Here is a 19,639-nt window from a genome sequence, read left to right as displayed (position 1 = left end):
TAAATGAATTCATTCTTAAACAGCGCAGTCTCCATTGAGTTAACATGCGAATTATTGAGGTTGCGCAAACAGCTTGGAAACGAAGTTTCGTTGACTTTGGATGAACTGAAGAGTTTGTTGTTTTGGACTCCCAGAAAGTTGATTCTGTTCATTTGGAAGGAGAGAGTGACGAAAACGTTTCTCCCACTGAAGGCGACACATCCAGGTGAACAGAACCAGCTTTTTGGGATTTGCTTACCTGTTTGAATCTCTCTCGGTTACTTTTGTAGACTCCTTAAATCTGAGAAGTCAAATGTCTCCTTTTCAGGGTTTCTTTATGACTGAAAACATCTTCAGGTTTGTCTCGGTGAGCTCAAATTGTCTAAAACTGGAGATTTTTTAAAGATTTACCTCGATGAACCCAAACTGTTTAAAGGTGCATTCCTCCTTTAAACGCAGCGTTTCGTGTTTTAAACGTTGAACGAACAGGACCCACGGGACTGCCCGTGACTCCCCGTGGGGGCTGTTTGTTTCCCTGTTACGAAAACGCGCTTTGATTGTACCGTGGCCATTCATCTCGGAGGGGAGGAGTTAAAGGAGCGAGAGGGGGGTCATAACAAGTGTGTCCTCGATAAGTAATTATTCCATTTCCGCCTCGCTCGGCTGGTGACTCTGAGAGAAGCGCTTGGATGAACTGGAAAAGGAGGCTGAGCTGATTTCTGTGTGCTCTCCGCCTGACGCTCCTCGCAGCCTGAAGACAAGAGGATGGATGGAAACTTGTTACCGACTCTTATCTTTCTCCCGGTCCTGCTCTCAGCCGTGTTGCCGTCTTCCGCCGGTGTGCTGGAGCCGTACGACCTTTTATATGATAACGCGGTGGAAGCGTTTTACAGTGCCGACTATGAGAGCGTGGTGCGCTACATGGAGGGGGCGCTCAGCAGCAACAGACATGTCCGGGCCACCAGGGTCCAGTGCCGGCTGAGGTGCCAGGACCAGCATCCGTTTGATGAAAGCTTCTCGGATCTGCGCTTCTTCGACTCGGTCCTGCGGAGAGCAGCGTGTATGAACAAATGCATCGAGGCAAAAGTTGGCACGCAGTCTCTGCACAAAGTCAGCGAGGATGTGGTGCAGGACTTCAACAGGAGGATCCCGTACAACTATCTCCAGCAGGCTTATCAGAAGGTAAGGAGGGGGGAGAAGGAGTGAACCGCTGGAGCTGAATGAGCACTATTGTTGTGGACCCGGCGGGGGATGGTTTGTCTGGCTGGTCTGCTCAACGCTACCTGCTGCATTCCTCATTAAAAAAACGTTTCTGCTGCCTGGCAACAAGAAGCAGAGAGAGGAGAGAACAGCGAGGGTTTGCTTGTGCCATTGTTGCGCAATATACCCCACGTACACGGTGCGTACAGTAGGTGTATTATTGTTGCAAGACACGTTAATACACATCAGGATACTCAAAGGAAAGAGAAAGTATTTAGAAAAACATTTGCCAGTTTTCTTTCACTGAAAACTTGGCAACGATCACTTTAAGATTCAACATAAGCTTTATGATCCCCGGGGGGCAATTTGATACCCCACGAAACACGCCCACCCAGAAGACTCTACACGGAGCGCAGGAGATCTTTGAGCTGCTGCTTTGCGACACTGTTCACAAAGTGCTTCAATCCATTGTTGTTCTTCAGGCTGAGAGACCCAGAGCACCAAATATTAGAAAACACAAATACAGCATTTTCACAAATACGTTATACAATACATGCACTGCTGAGCCTTTGGCATCTGTACTTGCATCAAGTGACACTTTGTTATCAAGTACAAGTACTTGGATTTTCCCACCAGCTCAGTTACCTGTATGTGAATCATGCTTGTCATGATAAATCAGATGCAGAACTTTATACATCTGTAGGCTGACAGCCATGTTCTCAGTCTCCCTGACCACAACAATACGCTGTAACATAAAATTGTGTTGCTGTTATGCAGATCTGTGCACTTGTCTTTTGTTTTACAGCAGTGCTTTGCTTTGTTTGGCTTTGCGGCTTCTTGGCGTGCACTGTTGGTTTTTCAACACATGTTTGTGGGTTTTCAATCTCTCTCTTTCCGGCTCCGTCCCACATCCACAGTGTTACAAACCCGCTTGTTTGTATGAAGCAGATACATCAAGGTCCACTTGAAGTGCACTGAACTAACAAATTCAGCTTTTCAGTCCTTTGATTTATTTTTTTCTTTGGACAGCTTCAGGTCTATAAGAGGCACTAATTAGGATGATGTCTGCATTATCACAGACTTTCTAAATGGAACTTCCCATGAGGCTCATCATTTGGTGAGCGCAAAGCAAAGCGTGGGAACACTGAGAGAGATAAAGTAGGCGAGCTGGGAACAAAGTGTAATGGCTTATTCAGGCTCTGTGTGCTGCTTTTTGTCCCTCAAGGAGGAGTAGCTTTGTGTCCCTGGTAGTCTGTGAATATTTGTGGGTTGTCTGTGCACGGCTTCACCAAACTGTAACACCGCTGGTCTTTCTCATTAAAGGATGTTTAGAGAAAAGTTGGAAAGCCCCTCTAGATACGTGTTGATTTAGTCAGTCTAGTCACTGTTCTTCTTAGTTTGTGTGGGAGGGGGGAGAAAAGGTGAGGGAAGCATCTCCTGGAGTTTTGGATGGATTGTAAGGGCCAGAACACTTCAACATGGCTACAGCTGTGACACGACTTCTTCATGTGTCCCTCAGCAGGAAGCGCGTTAGCTTTGACGTTTGGATGCTGAGTGCAACTATCACGCAGCATGTGATTGTGCCAATCAAGCTATAAAATGCAAGAAAGGAAAAACTGGAATAAGATTATTTCATTGAAGTCAGACGAGGGCAGTTTAACCCAGTTGGATTTAGGCTGACAAGCTGGCACCGTCCTCCCACATGTGGACTGCTGCTGACTGCAGACCAGCCCCACATGCCCAGGTGATGACGCACAGCTGCTACTGTGGTAGGAAGTTGATCTGCCGTGTTAGGTCTGCTGCTTCGCTGTGAGGTGGTTTTTGTTCTTTCTCCTGAATCAGCAGAGAAAGATTCAGAGCTGAGCACTCTCTCCTGTCTAGACGTGATCATAGACTCCACTTTACAGACAGATGCTCGTCCAGCTATGACAATATTTCTCAACTTTTGTGCAAAGAATGATGTTTTCTCCGACATCTGTTTTGAGAACAAAATGGCACATAATGTTTTGTTTTTGTTTCCCCACAAAAGGACACACACACACACTCTTCTGAATATTTATTTCAGCCCTGCCTTTGCTGTTTTGTTTTGACATCTTCGTGAACCGAACCCTTTGGGAACACAGCGAGCTCGCCACAGGTACAGAGGGGCAGAGCGGGGCTGCTGTTTGGCCACAATGACTGTTAGCTGCACACTTTTATCAGATTCTGAATAAGTGCACAGAGACCCTCACGTGTGCTAGTGTGCAGGCTCTTGGTGGTATTAACTAAAAATAAAAGGCGTGCTCCTGTAGTCTCTGACGCTCTGCTGTCCCACACCCTCCTCCTGACGCTCTACGGCATAATGTTGCTGCTGGGTGCAAGTCTCCAGCTCGCCCGTCATTCAGCAGGGCAAATATTTTATTTTCCTTTTGTGGTTTGTATACCTTTCTAAAAAAAGATGCACGTCACCTTTTTTTGTAAGTATTAAGGGAAACTTGTGGAGCGGTCTTTGTGCGCTCGCTAAAGTCATGCAACTCTCCCAGCAACAGTTTTTTTTTAAATCCACTGTTATTCCAAGAAGTGGTTTGTAAAGGGGAACTTGTTTTTTCTTTTTACTTCTCAAAAAAGTTTCGTGACAAATTTTTCTTTGTAATGACATTCGGTGGATGCAGGCAGCCATCATTCAGTCCCAGACCACACATTTTAAATCTTTCATTGAGATTAAAAGTTCACACCAAATATTATGTGTGCTCAAGACGTTTTCTCGTCCACTGTTTACGTCACCATATTCTGCCTGTGCATCTCTGCGGGGAGTCATTCAGCTTTTCTGGCATTTCACACTAGACCTATATTAGGGTTTCCAGCAATTCACCCAAAACTTGGATGAGTCCTCAGTCTGCTCCAAGCCTGTGGGCGCTACGTTGGGAGTGAGGGCCTCAACCACAGATCACAGAAAATGTCCACAAAGGCTGTTGAAATGTCACTTTTGGATTTTTGTTACACTCTCAGATCTGGCGATCTGAGTAATGGTTGGAGACGCATTGATACATCAGCATAACAACCACTGCGTTAAAGTCAGCGTGGTGGATGTTGTAGTCCAAAGTGAGCTGCGTATCCCTTTTTCCTTTGTGTAGATGTAATGGTCCATTATTGCTGCTGTGGAGACGTTTTCTTCTACTTTACTTAGTTTTCATCTTACTGTAGATTAAGTCGAGTCTTTCCAGACCCAGCAGGGCTCGTCCCAGACTGCCCACTGTCATTAGTCATCTCGTACAGATTTGGGACAGTGGGATGGTGCACTCACCCTGTTGATGTGCTGTCCTCTTTGTTCTGTTAATGAACGGGACTGAATGTATCTGCAGTGATGGGAAAAATGCAAAGATTTGGCAGGAATCATGTAAATCTGTTCATTCGAGTTTACTTTTCTCTGAGAGATGAGAACAGAGGGAGAGCAGCTTTCTCACGATTTGTCCGACTGTCCCATTTATCTTTTCTGCTTTGAGGACTTCCCCGTGTCTCCCAGGATGGTGCTAGAACGTGGCAGCAGGTCAGGACACTAAAGTCTGCTGCTGTTTCTTGGGATTTTTTAAAAATCAAGTCCAACTCATTCATGAATACGATGATTTGATTATAACACAGCTGGAAGGTTGTGGTTCTGATACTACTCCGCTTGCATCCCGTATGCTTATATAAAACCTCGGGTGTGTACGTGAATCAGAGAAAAGCTAAATTAAAAGAAATTGACAGAACTGGTGAGACTTAAGCGCCCTGGGAGGTGCTGGGGCAGGGGTCTGCTCCTTGTTTTGAGGCGTCCACATTAGTTTGGACTCTGGAGAAGAATCTTGGACAAAGTGAGTGTTTGTTAAGAGAGAATGAACATTGTATTAAAAGCATTCAGAGCAGTGAGCCTGAGTCTGAGATGATGGCACTGTCATCTGCACATAATAAGGGGACACAGAGAGCGAGCTCTACGTCTGCCACAGTTAAAGTAGCAAAAACAGTCCAGTTGCTGCCGAGTCTGATTCATGTGTTTGTGTCCGCAGCAGTCATTCTGCGGTTATCACACCTAAAAAGTGACTGCGAGTGTGGATGAGAATTTCATTGAATTTAAAGGTCTCATCAAATGTTTGGGTGCAGCAGCTCCTTGATTTGTTTGTCACTGAAAACAAGACTTTTTTTAAACGTGATGTTTAAGAACTGGTTTGATGTTTTGGAGAATTGAAAAGAGGAAACTATGAATGGCTGCTTGATCTGCTCCTGGCACATGAATTCACATATTTGAGTTGGCACAGATTCTTTTTTTTCTTATTGTCTGGTTGCTCTTTCTGACGCAGCCTCTGAGGGATTTGTGTCTGCTCTTGTTCTTGAGCGTGTTCTGCTTTAGTCTGAGCTGAAGTAAAAGCAGCAAGTTCTAGTTTTAGGTATACAAGACTTGGCTTGCCACTTGGTAACCATCTGTTGAATGGTGAGCCAAGAAAAGGATGCCTCTGGGCGGTTATTTTGGGTTAACAAGACCAAGGCGCTGTCCAAATGAATGAGAGCTGCAAATTTTAGTTTCAGTGGCCAGCAGGGCACGTGCATGCATAGGATCACCAGCAGGTTATGCTTCCACTGCACGTGCTCAAAGTTGCACGACATTAAGCCCTCAAAGATCACGGCTTATCTCACCAGAGCCCAAAACTTGTACATCGTAATTAACGTCATCATCTACACACGAAGCCAAGAAAAACGAGGACATGTTCTTGCATCTTCACTATCGTGATGTGTTGAGTTTAAACTTTAGTCAACCTGTGTGCGTGTGTGAGTCCAACAGTCCAACTGGCTTGATGCTTCAGGTCCACCTTAAAAGGTTTCAGCTGTGTGCTGCTGCTTCTCTGCTGCCTTCTTGCCAAACAGGAATTTTAAACATTGCAGATCTAAAACATAAGTTGGTGAGTGATGGATTCACTGGTGTTTCTTTAACTGTCACACAATGAAGATTAAATGGAAATGTTCCGAAAAACAAACGCACTGCTGTGTTGTTTCAGTAACGGGGAAACAGGAGAGGTAAAGTGAGACTGAACACCTCATTCAGAGTCAGAATGTTCCACACCTGCACCATCATCATGCCCTCCTGGGCAAAGCATGCTGTGCTTTGCCCAGATGATCACACATTGTGGCACTTAGCAGTGCCAAAAGTCTTCTGCATGACTGGATTTCAGCGGATAACCCATGACAGGAATGTGGGGGCGTGGCACCTATATTGTTCTTGCCCTGATTAACAAACTGCTGCCGGAGAGCAGGGTGCAGGAGGCTGGTTCAGGATCAGCTGAAAACACTGCATCGGTTTGCAGTCATGAAAAAGACAGATGAATGGAGCAGAGATGGACTTGGCTTGTGAAACACTGGCCTCTGTGAAAATGAGTCCAAGTAAAAGAACAGACGTAGTTGGATCTGACAGGAATCAGGACGTCTTTGATTCGGCCTTCAGTTTTGTCACAGTGACCACATGGTGACTGCAGTGTATTCCTTTTTCATGAAAGTTCACAATATCCTCTTGATCCCATAAGCAGGATTTTGGTAAAAGCGGAAGAACAGTATTTAGATGTGTTCATGTGGATTTTTCCCTCCTTTTCTCACATTGAAGTGTTTGCCAAGAGGACGTTGTTGCTTCTACTGGTTTAGTTTCTATGTGTGTTTGTATGCATGCCTCTAATGGAGGCTGTCGCTCTTTGTTTGGTGACGTTGCCAACGTCTCCGCGGTGTCTGAGCACAGAAACCGGAGTTAGCATGGAAAAAGTCGAGTTTGCATTTACACACTTTTTTTTCACACTTTTTGGTAAATTGTGAGGTGTTTTTTGGTAGATGGGCGGGGCCATGTTTATTTCAGTCAAATGTGTCATCTACAAAGCACACAGGGAGGAGACGTGTTTGCACAAAGTGCGCCTGAGTAATGTGTGTTGACTTTCCCAGAAAAATACTAAAGTCAACTTTGGATGGTCTGGAGGATGTGCTGCTGCAGACAGAGCTGCCTGCTGAAACCACGAGGAGCCTTCTAGGGACTAACGGATAATGCTTATGAATTACAGCCTACATTGATGACTGCAGCAGAGGTAGTCGTATACCCACTGGCATGCCAGTTGCTACACTCTATTCCATCTCCCCTGCTGCTGTTTTCTTTTAATCAAAATGTTTGCTTGCGCGTAGCCAGTGGTCACTTCAAGAGCTATACTCATTTGCTTATTCAGACTAAACATTTTGCTCTAATTGAACTGTTGGCACTGGTTTAAGCCACTTTAGCCAACCTCTCAAAGGAGGTAAAATACTCATCAGGTTGTGATGCGTCTTATATCCAGCCCACAGCTTGTTCTGCACAACCATGGGCCATAAATTGTGCAGTTGCATTAAGTTGGTTTTGTCCTCGACCACGATAAGTCGTGCGCTGTTAAGAGTGGAAACCGCAAAGAAGGGAGAGTGCACAGGAACCTGAATCTTCCTCACTAAAGTGGGTAAAATGACTCTTCATGGCAGGAAGTTTGTGGTACTCTGTGTGAGGTCCCAGCTGCACAGAGCTGCAGGCCTCCGAGCAGAGTAAGGTCACATGCCTGTTATCCTCTTTGTCTGTTTGGTTAAGCACACATGACAATGGCAAGATGTGATTGTATAAATTTCCACTGAACTAGCAAAGCAGAAGGTAACTGATACTGTTCTGCTATTATGGTTCTGCTTGGGCCAAGCTGTGATCGTCTCCACCCTCTCGACCTCGCTGTGTTGACAATAATGAGTTTAGCTTGAGGCTTGTGCAAGTGTAGTTTGGCTGTAGCGCTCCAAAAGGAGTGCAGGGATAAAGCAACACAGCTGTGCTGGGCCCAGTGTGACTTGTGTCTTAATGCGCAGTGAAGCTCAGTGTGTGGTAACCTGGCTGATGTTAAGAGTCGGGTCCAATAGTCCTCACTCACTCTGGAAACCGGAGACCTCGTCACCAGGAGATGGAGTTTGCCCAAAATTGAAGCATGCAAGGTAATTCCGAGGTCTTTATCTTAAATTCCAATGCAACATGGAAAAGAGATCCTCTAAATGCTTGGGAAAATGTTTGTCCTCTGTTCTACCCAAAAAGCCGATGTGACTGTTGTCTTTGGTTCAGTTGTCTGGTCCACACCAAAGCTTTCACACCAGCGTAAGCAGGAAGTAGCTGAAAGTGAAATGTGTCTAATTGACCTTCCTTTTGGAGCTTTCTGTTTTCACCAGGCTTCTCATTAATGTTCCGAGGACAGTTTATTTGCTTTGACCCCACAGCTGTTTCCAGGAAAATTCAATTTAAAGTGTTGATTATTTATCCAGGCCAGTCTGCTGTCATCAGGCTGCACACAGGGACCTGACATGTGCACACATTTACGTAGTATTCGTTTTACCACAGGAACATCGTTGGCAGATTGTCCGGAGTTGTGCGGTTTTTATCACACTGGGCACACACTGGGAGATGCTTCAGGGAGGTTTTGGTTTAATCGAGGGTGTTGAGCAGGGCACATGCTTCTCACCTGTTCAGTTCTAATGATGATTTTACTCTTTTCCACTCGGTGTCAGAGAGGACCGACCTTGTAGGAAGCTTGAAGACTAAAAAGAGGTTTAACGTCCTGCAGAGCTGCACTGCATTTGCTGAGTGGGTTTTCGAGTGTTTAGCACAAAAGACACTGGCATACTGTAGATGGTTATCAGACTGTGTTGTAAATGTCCCACTACAGATGTTTTTCCTGAGCATACAAAGACAGCCATACAGCTGCATCCACCCTATGCTACACATCACCAAGTTCAACAGCTGGCGGAGCCACGCCTTCCTGTTTCCAGTTTGCTCAGATCGCTCCTCTTTCCTTTGACTCCTAACTACCAAAGAACAAACTGGACATCCTGATGTTCAGCATTGTTCAGACCTGCTCCTTTGTCTTTAGAGAACATTTTTTCTCCCCGATCGTGTTTTCACGATCCCGTGTTGACCCGACCCTGGTTGTTACTGACCTCGGGGCCTTCACATCTGCTGTGGATCTCTGAATTGGAACTAATAACAGACAGGCGGCTAACGACAGGCCTGTCTGCTTCATCACAGTGATGTGACAGCAATGGGAGAAAGTGTGCAACCAAAGGGACTTTTTTCCTTTTTGGCTGCACATTATGTCATCTGCAGCCAAGCAGAGATCCTTCTCAGTGGCTGAGGTCATGGACCAATGACATCATGGCTATGGGTAAGCTGCTGGTCTGAATATTTTGGGTAAACTTCATGTCATTTGTAAGAATAAGCCGTCTAAAAGCACTGGCTGTAATGTCACAGAGATGCTTTATAACATCACGTTTCCCCATCTTGTTTACACCATTATACATGGTGCTTAGACCAAAACAACACTGTTGATTACAAAAATAATGTATTAGTTTCTAAATGAGAAAAAAATACCACAAGAAAGCTGTGAGCAGTTTTTTAAACCCCAACATATGTGGAGTTGCGTCTCGTGCCTTCCAGAGGTGCAGACTGAGGAGCAGACTGTGTGTGGCTCTTCCAGCACGCCGAGCCAAATGTCCTTAAAGAACCTTTGCTATAAATGAAGGATTTCCCCCCAAGCAGCCGGATCGCATCATCTGTGAAACGTTATATCAGTTTTTACATCAGCTCCCGCTGGCACCTTTCCTTTTTATTTAAAGATGAACTCATCTGATTAATGGCTGAAAATGTGAGACAGACAAAGTTATGCAGGACTTAAAACCTGGACTGGGCAAAAGTAAAAGAGTTCAAAACAAATGAATTCATCCGTCTAATGGAATGAGTCTGTTCAAAACAGGGCGACAGCCAAGACAAGAAGACTGTGTGTATAAAGACGCACACACCCGCTGGTTTGGAAAGCTTGAGCTGCCTTTTGATCATCATGTGGACGCGAGTGAGGGACACTGCGTGTTAGTCAAAAAAGAAAAGTTTTATGTCTATTTCTGTGCGATGCGTCAGGAAACCAAACATATTTTTCAGTCACAGCCGATGGAGAAGTCGGTCAAACACAAACGAATTCACTCGTACGCCTCAGAATTCGTTCAGTGTGCTGCGTGCTCGAGCCAGTGAGACACAAAAAACGGTGCACGTACAACGTTGTCCTCAGTGCCACCGTGGCGTGTCTGTCCAAGTTAACGGAAGCCCGCTCTGACTGTGCAGAGGTAGATCAGGTGTGTTGTAGCAGCAGGACTGTGCACACACTGAGAGCAGGACCGGCCTCCTCTAGGTCTCCTCTGGACGTGCCTGCCGGGTTGCACCACAAGCATTTAAAATGCAGACTTGCATTTCTTTTTTTAACGAGTATAGTAGCATCATGTTAATTAATAACATTATAATAATAATTCTTTCTCATTCTTCACTCTAAAAGGGTTCTTTATTCACACGGGACGGTGATGTATTCAGTATTACTTTAAACTCTCCTGAGACCTTAAAGGAAAACATTTACTGTGGTGACCGTGAGGGGAGCTTTTACACTTTTATAGTCAGACTTCTGTTTGCAGCAACAGATATCCCCTAATGGCTAATAAAAGCGAGTTTAGGCACTTCCCCATCGGCTTCATCTTTCAGGCCTAGACGCTGTCTGTTATTTTTTTTTTTTTTTTAATAGTACACAGCTCTGTGAATTCTAGTTACAGAATTGAATGTGTATTTAAGTGTTTGTGATGACATAATGGCAAATGAACCAGAATTAAAACCAGAACCTACGAAGAGATAATGATAAGTAAGATAAATAATGTAATATGATGTAATAGTTACATTTTTGTAGGTAACATTGCTCCAGGTCAGAGTTTTAACCTTGCTGGGTCAAATTCAGAGATCCAGTGTTCATGGCTGATACACATGGACGTAATGGTTGTGTACCGCGGCGTGTTCGGCCTGTTTAAAACACTACACTATACTCTGATGCTGTTTTATGGTTCGCCTCTGCTTTGGCTGTGTTTGCACTCAGTTTGCCAGTTTAGCAGTGGATCGTTTGGACGAGCGGGTGATATGAAGCACTCTCTGCGATGTGACGTCACATGAGTGGAATGTAAACTTTTTGGCCCTAACTGTGATTTTGAGAGCTGCCACTTCAAGACGATGCATTACATCCTGACCATATGCACTCAATGAAAGAGAAGACACGAGTCTTCCTGAGTTTCTACATGCAAATGTAATTGTTAGACTGAGACGGAGCCATACGGGAACATAAACGCTTCCTCCTGCTGTAATCGTAAACATTATGCTGAAAGCAGAGTCACATTCGTTTAGAAAGTTCAGACTGACGTCCATCCCGAGGGCCTCCAGCGTAACCATAGCTACGCCTGCTCCGTATAACGAGGTGGCGTGTTTACCATCATTTATTGTTTTGTGCCTGGAGCTGCTTTGTTTTGCCGTCTCTGGTTCCTGTTTGCTTAATCTCTGAGTTTTGTGGTTTTAGTTATGGAGGATATTACTGATCATTACGGGGTCCTGAGAAAGACGTGAGGACGCGAAGGTTTGCGGCACGGCCTCGATTGCACAAAGGATAAAGGAAAGCCTCTTCTTGTTTGACTCAGTCATTTTCGTCCATAATTAAAACTTAATTTGAGAATTGAAACTCAATCTGCTTTTGGTGAATATGTTGTCATTTTTTTTCTCCATGCAGAGGTCGTAATTATCGATAGGTCTTTGTATTTCCACCCTGTAACTAAGGATAATGAGGGCTCACCCAGTGGAACGATACAGATTTCCTTCTTATTTTCTTCTCCTGAACAGCAGCCAACTATTTTTATAGATGTAAATTTTTTAAAAAAAAGGCTCCAGTGTCTCTTCTCACGCAGCAAAATGTCTGTTTTATAGGAATGTAATAGTTGCAGGATTATCTTCTTCCATTGTTGCCTGGTGTGGAAACATGGCCCATGAAATGGATTCAACAGGCCTCTTAATTTAGCAGACACAAATACTTGGAGTGCTTTACTGATTGAGTGGGCTGGGAGAGGTCGAGGTCCTGACCAGCCCGTTAGTTTGTCAGCAGTGTACGTTTCTATTCACAGCCACGGTCAGACTCAACAAGAACCAGCCCACAATGCATTGCAGTATTGCACATGAACATGCACTGGTATGTCGCGTTACCTCAATCCTGATGTTGTTTTGTGCTCATTGTCTTAGAAAAGCTGCCCCACAGCGTCGTGTTACTGCTGTCGTACTTGTCATGGTGTTATTTACAGGACGTTTTCCTTCAAGAGACGATAAAGAACATTTTTAGATTTGAATCTTTAATATTTACTTTGCTACAAGCTAAATATTAGTAGCATGCTGATAATAAACACATCAGCTTAGGCTGAATGTTTCAAAGCAAGGGTCCAAACTCTGTTTACAGCCGCAGCAAACTGCAAGTAAACAGCTGATTTATTAAAGCAGGCCAAGCTCCCTGACTCTATAGACTCTGTTTGGGGGTTTAAATAGTTTATCTGGTGCTATCTCGCAGTAATAAGCTGTACTACGCCATTCCAAAATAATGGTTACTTAATGATTTTCACTGACATAAACGTATTAGAATATGCTGTGATTTACAGCCTGTGCTGTTGTGTAACTGTGCTATTAAGTGGTGTAAATGTGGAAACTATGCGCTGCAGAGTGGGACCGTAGGCTGAGAACAATGCATCTTTTGTATACACTTCATGGCTGCATCAGAAACAACATCTGCAGAGCAACCATACCACTTATTCTGGATGAGGTCCCGCTGTTTTCTCACCCGAGCAGATTGTGGTTAGAAGCATAAATGCCAAAGAAGCTGTTTTAAGCGTATACTGAGCAGGCATGCACTTGGTTTAAAGCTAGCTTCCTGTACATTTTTCCATGGAGCCGCAAAGTGCTGACATAGCGGGAGATTTCCTTTCATGTTGCTTTACTGAATTACCAGAAACTTGTAAAATAAAACATGTTTTCTTTTTAAAGGCCATACAGATAGTTAGTGTTTTTGTTAATTATAGGTGTTAAGATTATCTGACTGGTTCATGTCGAAGGTTTGTGAGAGTGTAATGTTCCTTGGCACAGCTGAACTCAAACATAAGCTGTGTCTGTAACCGACTTTAACCGCGACTCGCGTGCAATGGAGCCCATCAACATTTTGGATGTCAGTCAACAGTGTGGAATATGTGACCGTCTTCTACTACTTTGCTACTTCTTCCTCACAGGTTGCTAATTTGGACCAGATCAAAATATTGGCTTATCAGACTGTAGCTAAAAGATGGACATAGCCTGTATGTAACCCACTCTTCATTTTGAAGCATGCACTTTAGCATCATAACTCTCAGCTTGTTTTTCTGCAGACAGAAGCGACAAAATTTAAAGAATTAAAGTTATCAGCTGCTAACTAGTGTTAAAAACAAATACAAAACTCGCGATACTATTTCAACAATCTTCACTCGCTGTGTTTATGCGCCACATTGCCTTCAATACTCGGTCATTATTAAACTCTGGCTCTCTTCCACAGTGTGTAATTTGTCCCATCTCCCTCCAGTCACCACAGATTTCTGGATGTACTGTCAGCCTGGTTCTGCTGGAGGTTTCTTCCTGTTAAAAGGGAGTTTTTCCTTCTCACTGTTGCCAAATGCGTGCTTATGCAGGGTCATCTGTATTATCACATGGTCTGTATCTTACAATATAAAGCACCTTGAGGCGACCATTGTTGAGATTTGGCACTCTATATATCGATCGATCAATAATATAACTGAATGAAGGTGCATTAAGATTTTTTTTGAGGTTATTTTTTTTTTAAGTGGATATAATATGATAAAAATACTTGGAATAATTTAGAAATGGTGTAATATCACATAAAGTAGGGGAAATAAATTCTCCCTAAAATTAGCATCTGCCTAAAAAAGACTGGCACACGCCTGGCGGTATTAATGAAACCCACGCAGAAACTCACCTTGTGGGTTGGTTACTAAGCAGCAGTGGGGATACAAACAGACCCAATGACAGGGCTACTTCTCTTTGGGTCAGTGGTTTATAGCATCTCTTCATCAAAGAGGAATTTTTACATGGTTTGGGCAGAAAGCTGAAACTGTGTCACTCTGATGAAATGAGTGGTTAATTCCCACAGAGTCTGTAATATGGACTCGTATTAGGGCCAGTGACTTTCTATACAGTAGAGCCATTGTGCAAAAATGTCTTCATGACATCATGTAGATGTTGGACAGTAAACAGCTCTCCTTTTGTTTGCTATAGTCTGTGGGGAAAACGCTGCTCTGGGTTAATAACGTCGTTTTTGTGAATGTAAGTTTTGCAGCAATGACGACTTCATTTGTTCATCACGATGGAGCTGGCACTAGATTCAGCCTGTTCACGCTACAAACAGACAGCAGGCCACCTTTATCCTTAAATGACAGCACATTAATACCTCCTTAGAAGATGCTCCATGTATAAAGCAGCCTCTTCATCCTCTCTGCCTCCTCACTCAAACTCTAGTGTGGGCCTCCACTCGGTGGCTCTGTCACCCTTGGTCCTCTTACTTGCCGTTGGTTTTGTGGTTTTCACCAGCATGCAGGCGTGTCATACATACGGTGCAGTCTGGGCCATTCATGTTTCCATGGCTTTACAGTACAGCCTGGCTGTGGTTTATGGCACAGGCAGTGGGGTTTCGGTGCACTGACAGCGAGTGGGAGGCTTCCACCCAGGCTGCACGTGTGGTGTGAAAGGCAATCTCTGTAATGGCCTCAGACGCTGCATTGCTGCCAGGTCAGAGTGAGCTCATCTGAATCAGTGGTTCCAAATGTTTGGATGGGATTGTGCCCAGTTCCCACCAAACACATGAAGAAAATTATACAAACTCCTGAACCTTTTCTGCTTTTGTTCACTATGTGTCAGCAGGTATGACAACAAAACAAATGAAGCTGTTTATAGCTGGCCATAAAAGCCATGACATCATGAGGAGTTCTCCCCATTGGATGTAGAAATGAATGAACTGGGTCATCCAGCAGCCAATAGACAGTTTTCCCCACACGATAACAACTTCAGAGTCTTGTTAAGGAACTGTGGCTTAGATCTATGAATATTTCACTGAATGAACATCCCAACAACAAATTTACTGAAGATGCATGATGCTGATGACATCAGCCTGCATTCTTCATTAATGCTCGTTTCCATACTCTGGTTTTGTTTTAATGGTATAACCCGTGGTGTTGACACACCTCCTGACTGCCTCTGGTTAAGTGTCTCCTATAAAGGTGATCTGGTAGTAGATCAGTTCGACTCCTATGTTATTTATGTATCACCAGTTCAAGCACACATTTGGCCTCGAGGCAGTTTGTACTGTAAGGTGACGACCCCACAATATCAGAGGGAAAACCTCAACAATCTAATGATCCTGATGAACAAGGACTGGGCAACAGTAGGAAGGAAAAGCTTCATTTTAACAGGAGATTGGGTAGAACCAGGATAAGGGAGGGGCAGCCACCTGCCCGGATCAGTTGGAGGATGAGGAGAGGGAGAAGGCAGCAGTGGCGTATAAACAAAGAGCCTATAGGAGAATAACAGGGGAAAATGCTGGATCAGCTGATCCAGAACCAAACTGTAAGCTTTATCAAAAAAGCAGAGAGTGTCTGTGTCCTGAATCCAAACTGGGAGCTGGTTTTACAGGAGAGGGGCTTGGAAGCTGAAGCCTCTGCCTCCTATTCTACTTTTGCGAAGTGGGATATTGGGAATATGATGGGATGAGTTCTTTAAGGTAGACTGATGGAGCCTGGTTATTCAAGACCTTTGTATGTGAGGATTTTTAAATGAAGCTAAATTTGTCCCGTGTTTAAGTGTTAACTAGACCTTCACTGACTTTTGTCATGTCAGAGCAGGGGAGGGGGATGTTTCATGTCTTAGGTGTGCTTTATCAGTCCCACCTCTTACAGCTGTCATGGCTTACTTTCAAACAGTGCTTCATCTGTGGTTATCCTGCAGGCCTAGGAAGCACGTCAGGAGGTGTTATTACCTACAGCACCAAAGGGTTTTTCCAGCACTCGGAGCCTGTAAGTGTGGGTGGATTCCTCAGTGAAAGTTGACACACATACTCGTCACCCCCGCTTTATAATTTAGGCATTGTGCTTTGGGACAAACACACATGTTGTAAGTGTGTTATTATGTTTTCAGCTGCTTACACAAGCATTCCTTGCCCTCTGTACTGCGCCTCCTCCGGCTACCACAGCCATCACCCAGTGTGTGTTTCCACTGACGTGATGGTGACGAATGTGAACCTTTAGGTTTTATGACGGATTACTTTTTTTCTTCTTTCTGCCTGTTTCCATCTATTAGTCTTCCTCACAATACAGCACATGATAAAGATCACAGCGTTGACACTGAAGCCAATAAAACCCAAACAAACGTCTCTGGAATATCGCGTCTGTGGATCGCAGCTAATGAAGTTAATGGAAAGAGCAGTCGCGGCCGGAGGCTGCGTGGTTGGATGCTGTGTCACATCTCTGTCCTGGGTGGATGGAGACAAGAAAAAAAGCAACTGATTTCTTTCTCAGGAGCTCAGCAAGAGCCAGCTGTGAATGGAGAGGAAATGAGATCAGCCTCCTCTTAGGAAGTCATATTTCTGGATCTGCCCCCACATACATCAGCAGTTATGATGATGCGTTTCTTCACTTCCTGTAGTGTCCCGTATTTGTGTACAAGGTAGCGCAGATCAACACCAGGAAAAGCGCCTCATGTTGGCGACAGTCAAACTTTTCCACACAGCTTGCTTTGGGAGGTCTGGTGGTATTTTTCCTCTCCAGATTGTGGGGGATTTCCTCTCCTCGCCCCCCGGGGACATCCTGTTATCTGAGCTCACTGGAAAGGCCCCATTTCAGTGACTGCACTTTTTCTTCCCTCTAGATTAGTGTAGTTGATTGATTCAAGGGCAGTTTTTCTTATCTTAAACTTCACAGTAAGCAGTCTTGCTGTAGTACTGCGTTAGATTACTACACTGTTAGGCGTGAATGCCAATTCATGCAAGGATAAGACAAGGAAACCAATCCATCATTCTCTCGTATCACTGGAGCAGCTGTGTGTGGGATGACTTTGGTCTGGCCAAAAGTAAACACATTCTTTTCCAGAAGGGAAATTCAAATAACAGCTCCAAAATTTACTTTTTGGTTGTGGAAAAAACGATTTTAAGGAATTTGGACCAAGTCGCTCAAAGTTCACCCACTTGGACAACAAAAATAGTTTTTCCAGTCTCGTTTTTGAGGTTATTGACTCATTTGGTGTGAACATCAGCTCAGCTCTGACACTTTTGTCACATCTTTAACTCCTACAATACATCCAGCATTGTGGCTTTAAAATTCCTGAATGGACTGAGATGGGAAATGAAGAGGATTCATCCTTCAGATACTACTTCTTTGTGTCCTTTAGTTTATATTTCAGTTATCCAAATGGCATTGATGGTTTAATGGGGCCTCGGCAGATTCCACTCCGCTATAAAAGTCTGACCTCGGAGGTCTTTTTGCCGGCTCCTATAATTAAGCACCATGAAACAGATTGATGCTTAATGTGCTGTTAGAGAAATGTAGGCCAGCTGTGCCCAGCTGGGCCCAGCTGTGTCCGAGGGGCTTTGTTACACAGCTGGGCGGGGTGAACTTCAGTCAAAACATTTGTTTACCATTCCCCCCCGGCCCCTCCCGTGGACTCTTATTTATGCTACTTTTGTAAAGTCAGACCCCAAATATGCTTTTTTAGCGCTGACACACACAGTAACAACAAAAAGATGCTGAGAGACGAGTTTTTAAGACTCACTGTTTTTATCCTCTAAGCCATCATCCAAAGGCTGAGAGCGATAATATGTTTGAGCCAGACACAAACATGTGGATGCTTCAGCTGTCTGCACACAACTGAAGCATCCACATGTTTGCCTCTTTCTTGTCTGAAAAATCTCAGGTTCATGATTAATCTGGAGTTCCTGGAAGTCTTGGCTCAGACTCTGAGTCTTGTCCAAGTTTAGCCTCAGACATTTTCCACTCTTCATTTCCTCTGTCGCAAGAACTTACAGCAGCGATCGCATTTAGTGTGTCTGCGTCTGAAGAATGATCTTCAGGATCAATATCTTCAGCATCATGGAAATGAAAACAAAACAGTCTTATGTCATGTTTGACCTTTGACCTTTTATCAGTGGGTACTGCGTTCTCACACAGAGGTCTTTACAGCTACAAATCTTTGGCTACGATCTGAAACAGACCAATGAAAGATGTGCCCAAACTTCTAAACGTAAGACATTTCAGACAGCTCCAACCAGGCCCCAGACAGCTGGACAGGACATCTTAGTTTTCTCTGAGATATTAACATTGGTACTGTTTTTATCAATTATGTAATTTTAGCCTAAAAACTTTCCCCAAATCAAACTCCTCCAACAGCAGGAGTTTGATATTCAGTTTAGTTATTTTGGTGTTCAGCAATAAAGCTGTTCCGAGTGCACTTTTCGCCTCGTGGAGTCTGCACTTGGGTCCTCCAATCCTGCGTGCTGCACACAGCACACCACAGATTTACCTCTTTAAGACCAGTTTAATTAATGTTGCTTTGAAAGTGACACTGGCACCAACAACCACTGGACAATCCGTTTATTGTCACAAAAGTCCGTCAGCTTTGGTCGCCAAATGTTTTGTCGCTCAGTTTTCTTTGGTCCTGGATTTCTCTGACTCGTATTTCTGGGTCTTTTTGAAAAGTTTTCAGATGTTGAACAGATTATTTGATAATTCTGTAAAGTGGAGCAACGTGTTTGCCAAACAAAGTGAGTCGTGAAGGTTTCTGCTGGCCGCTCTGCCATTGATGACCTAGATTTTTCAGAGAAGAGAAGCAGACCTCTTGTAACGAACAGATGTCTAGTTCAAGTCCTCCTGTGTGTTTATCTTTGCCAAACCACTTCCTCGCAGTTTATTAATAGGGCAGAGTCCCAGACCTGGAACTGAGACGTCACCTCTGCATTTGCTGCTCATTTGTAGCTGAGGACCGGAAGCTGCTCTTTGAAACGTTTTATGACAGCTGGCAGAGTCGTAGCCCTGAAAATAAGTTTGAAGTCAAGCAGGTTCAGAGCTGCCAGACTAGGAGACTACATACACGAGAAAACTTTCGGGCCACCTGTGCCCTTTCCCCCCCCCAAGGGTCACCGCTTATCATAATTTAATCTCCTCGCTCTGTTACTGAGCAGGCTGTAAGCTCTCAGCCCCTGTTGGGAAGCTGGAGCACTCATGGGTGTACGTGCAGATGCACAGAGTCATCCACGAGCAGACGGATGCTCAAATAAACGTCTGCCTGAGGTGTAGACATGCAAGGCTGCACACATCTCCTCCTGACCCGATAATCTAGATTATCCTCAGCAGATGATCTCGGCAGATGTTTTGGTTGTATTGCCTGATACCGCAGCACTGCAGCAGGACCAGCGCAGACTCAGGGGTGCTTAATGTTGGCTGATACTGAAGCTTTAGCTGCTGTCAGTCACTATCACGAGCAACACTTAGAGACGCGACACGTACAGAAACATTT

The 19,639-nt window shown here is 44.3% G+C and overlaps 1 protein-coding gene across 1 annotated transcript in view; it reads left to right on the top strand.

Annotated features, from left to right (window-relative positions):
• Positions 1-602: 602 nt before the first annotated feature.
• The window catches only part of p3h2 (prolyl 3-hydroxylase 2), a 44,440-nt gene continuing 25,403 nt past the window's right edge, over positions 603-19,639 (top strand). The window contains exon 1 of the mRNA XM_005479199.4: positions 603-1,161. Within this exon, the coding sequence (XP_005479256.1) occupies positions 745-1,161 (417 nt within the window). The 5' untranslated portion in view covers positions 603-744. The remainder of the gene's footprint in view (positions 1,162-19,639) is intronic.

This window comes from Oreochromis niloticus, linkage group LG23, assembly GCF_001858045.2.
Source record: "Oreochromis niloticus isolate F11D_XX linkage group LG23, O_niloticus_UMD_NMBU, whole genome shotgun sequence".
NCBI classification, from domain to species: domain Eukaryota; kingdom Metazoa; phylum Chordata; class Actinopteri; order Cichliformes; family Cichlidae; genus Oreochromis; species Oreochromis niloticus.
This window is presented reverse-complemented; position numbering and strand designations above follow the sequence as displayed.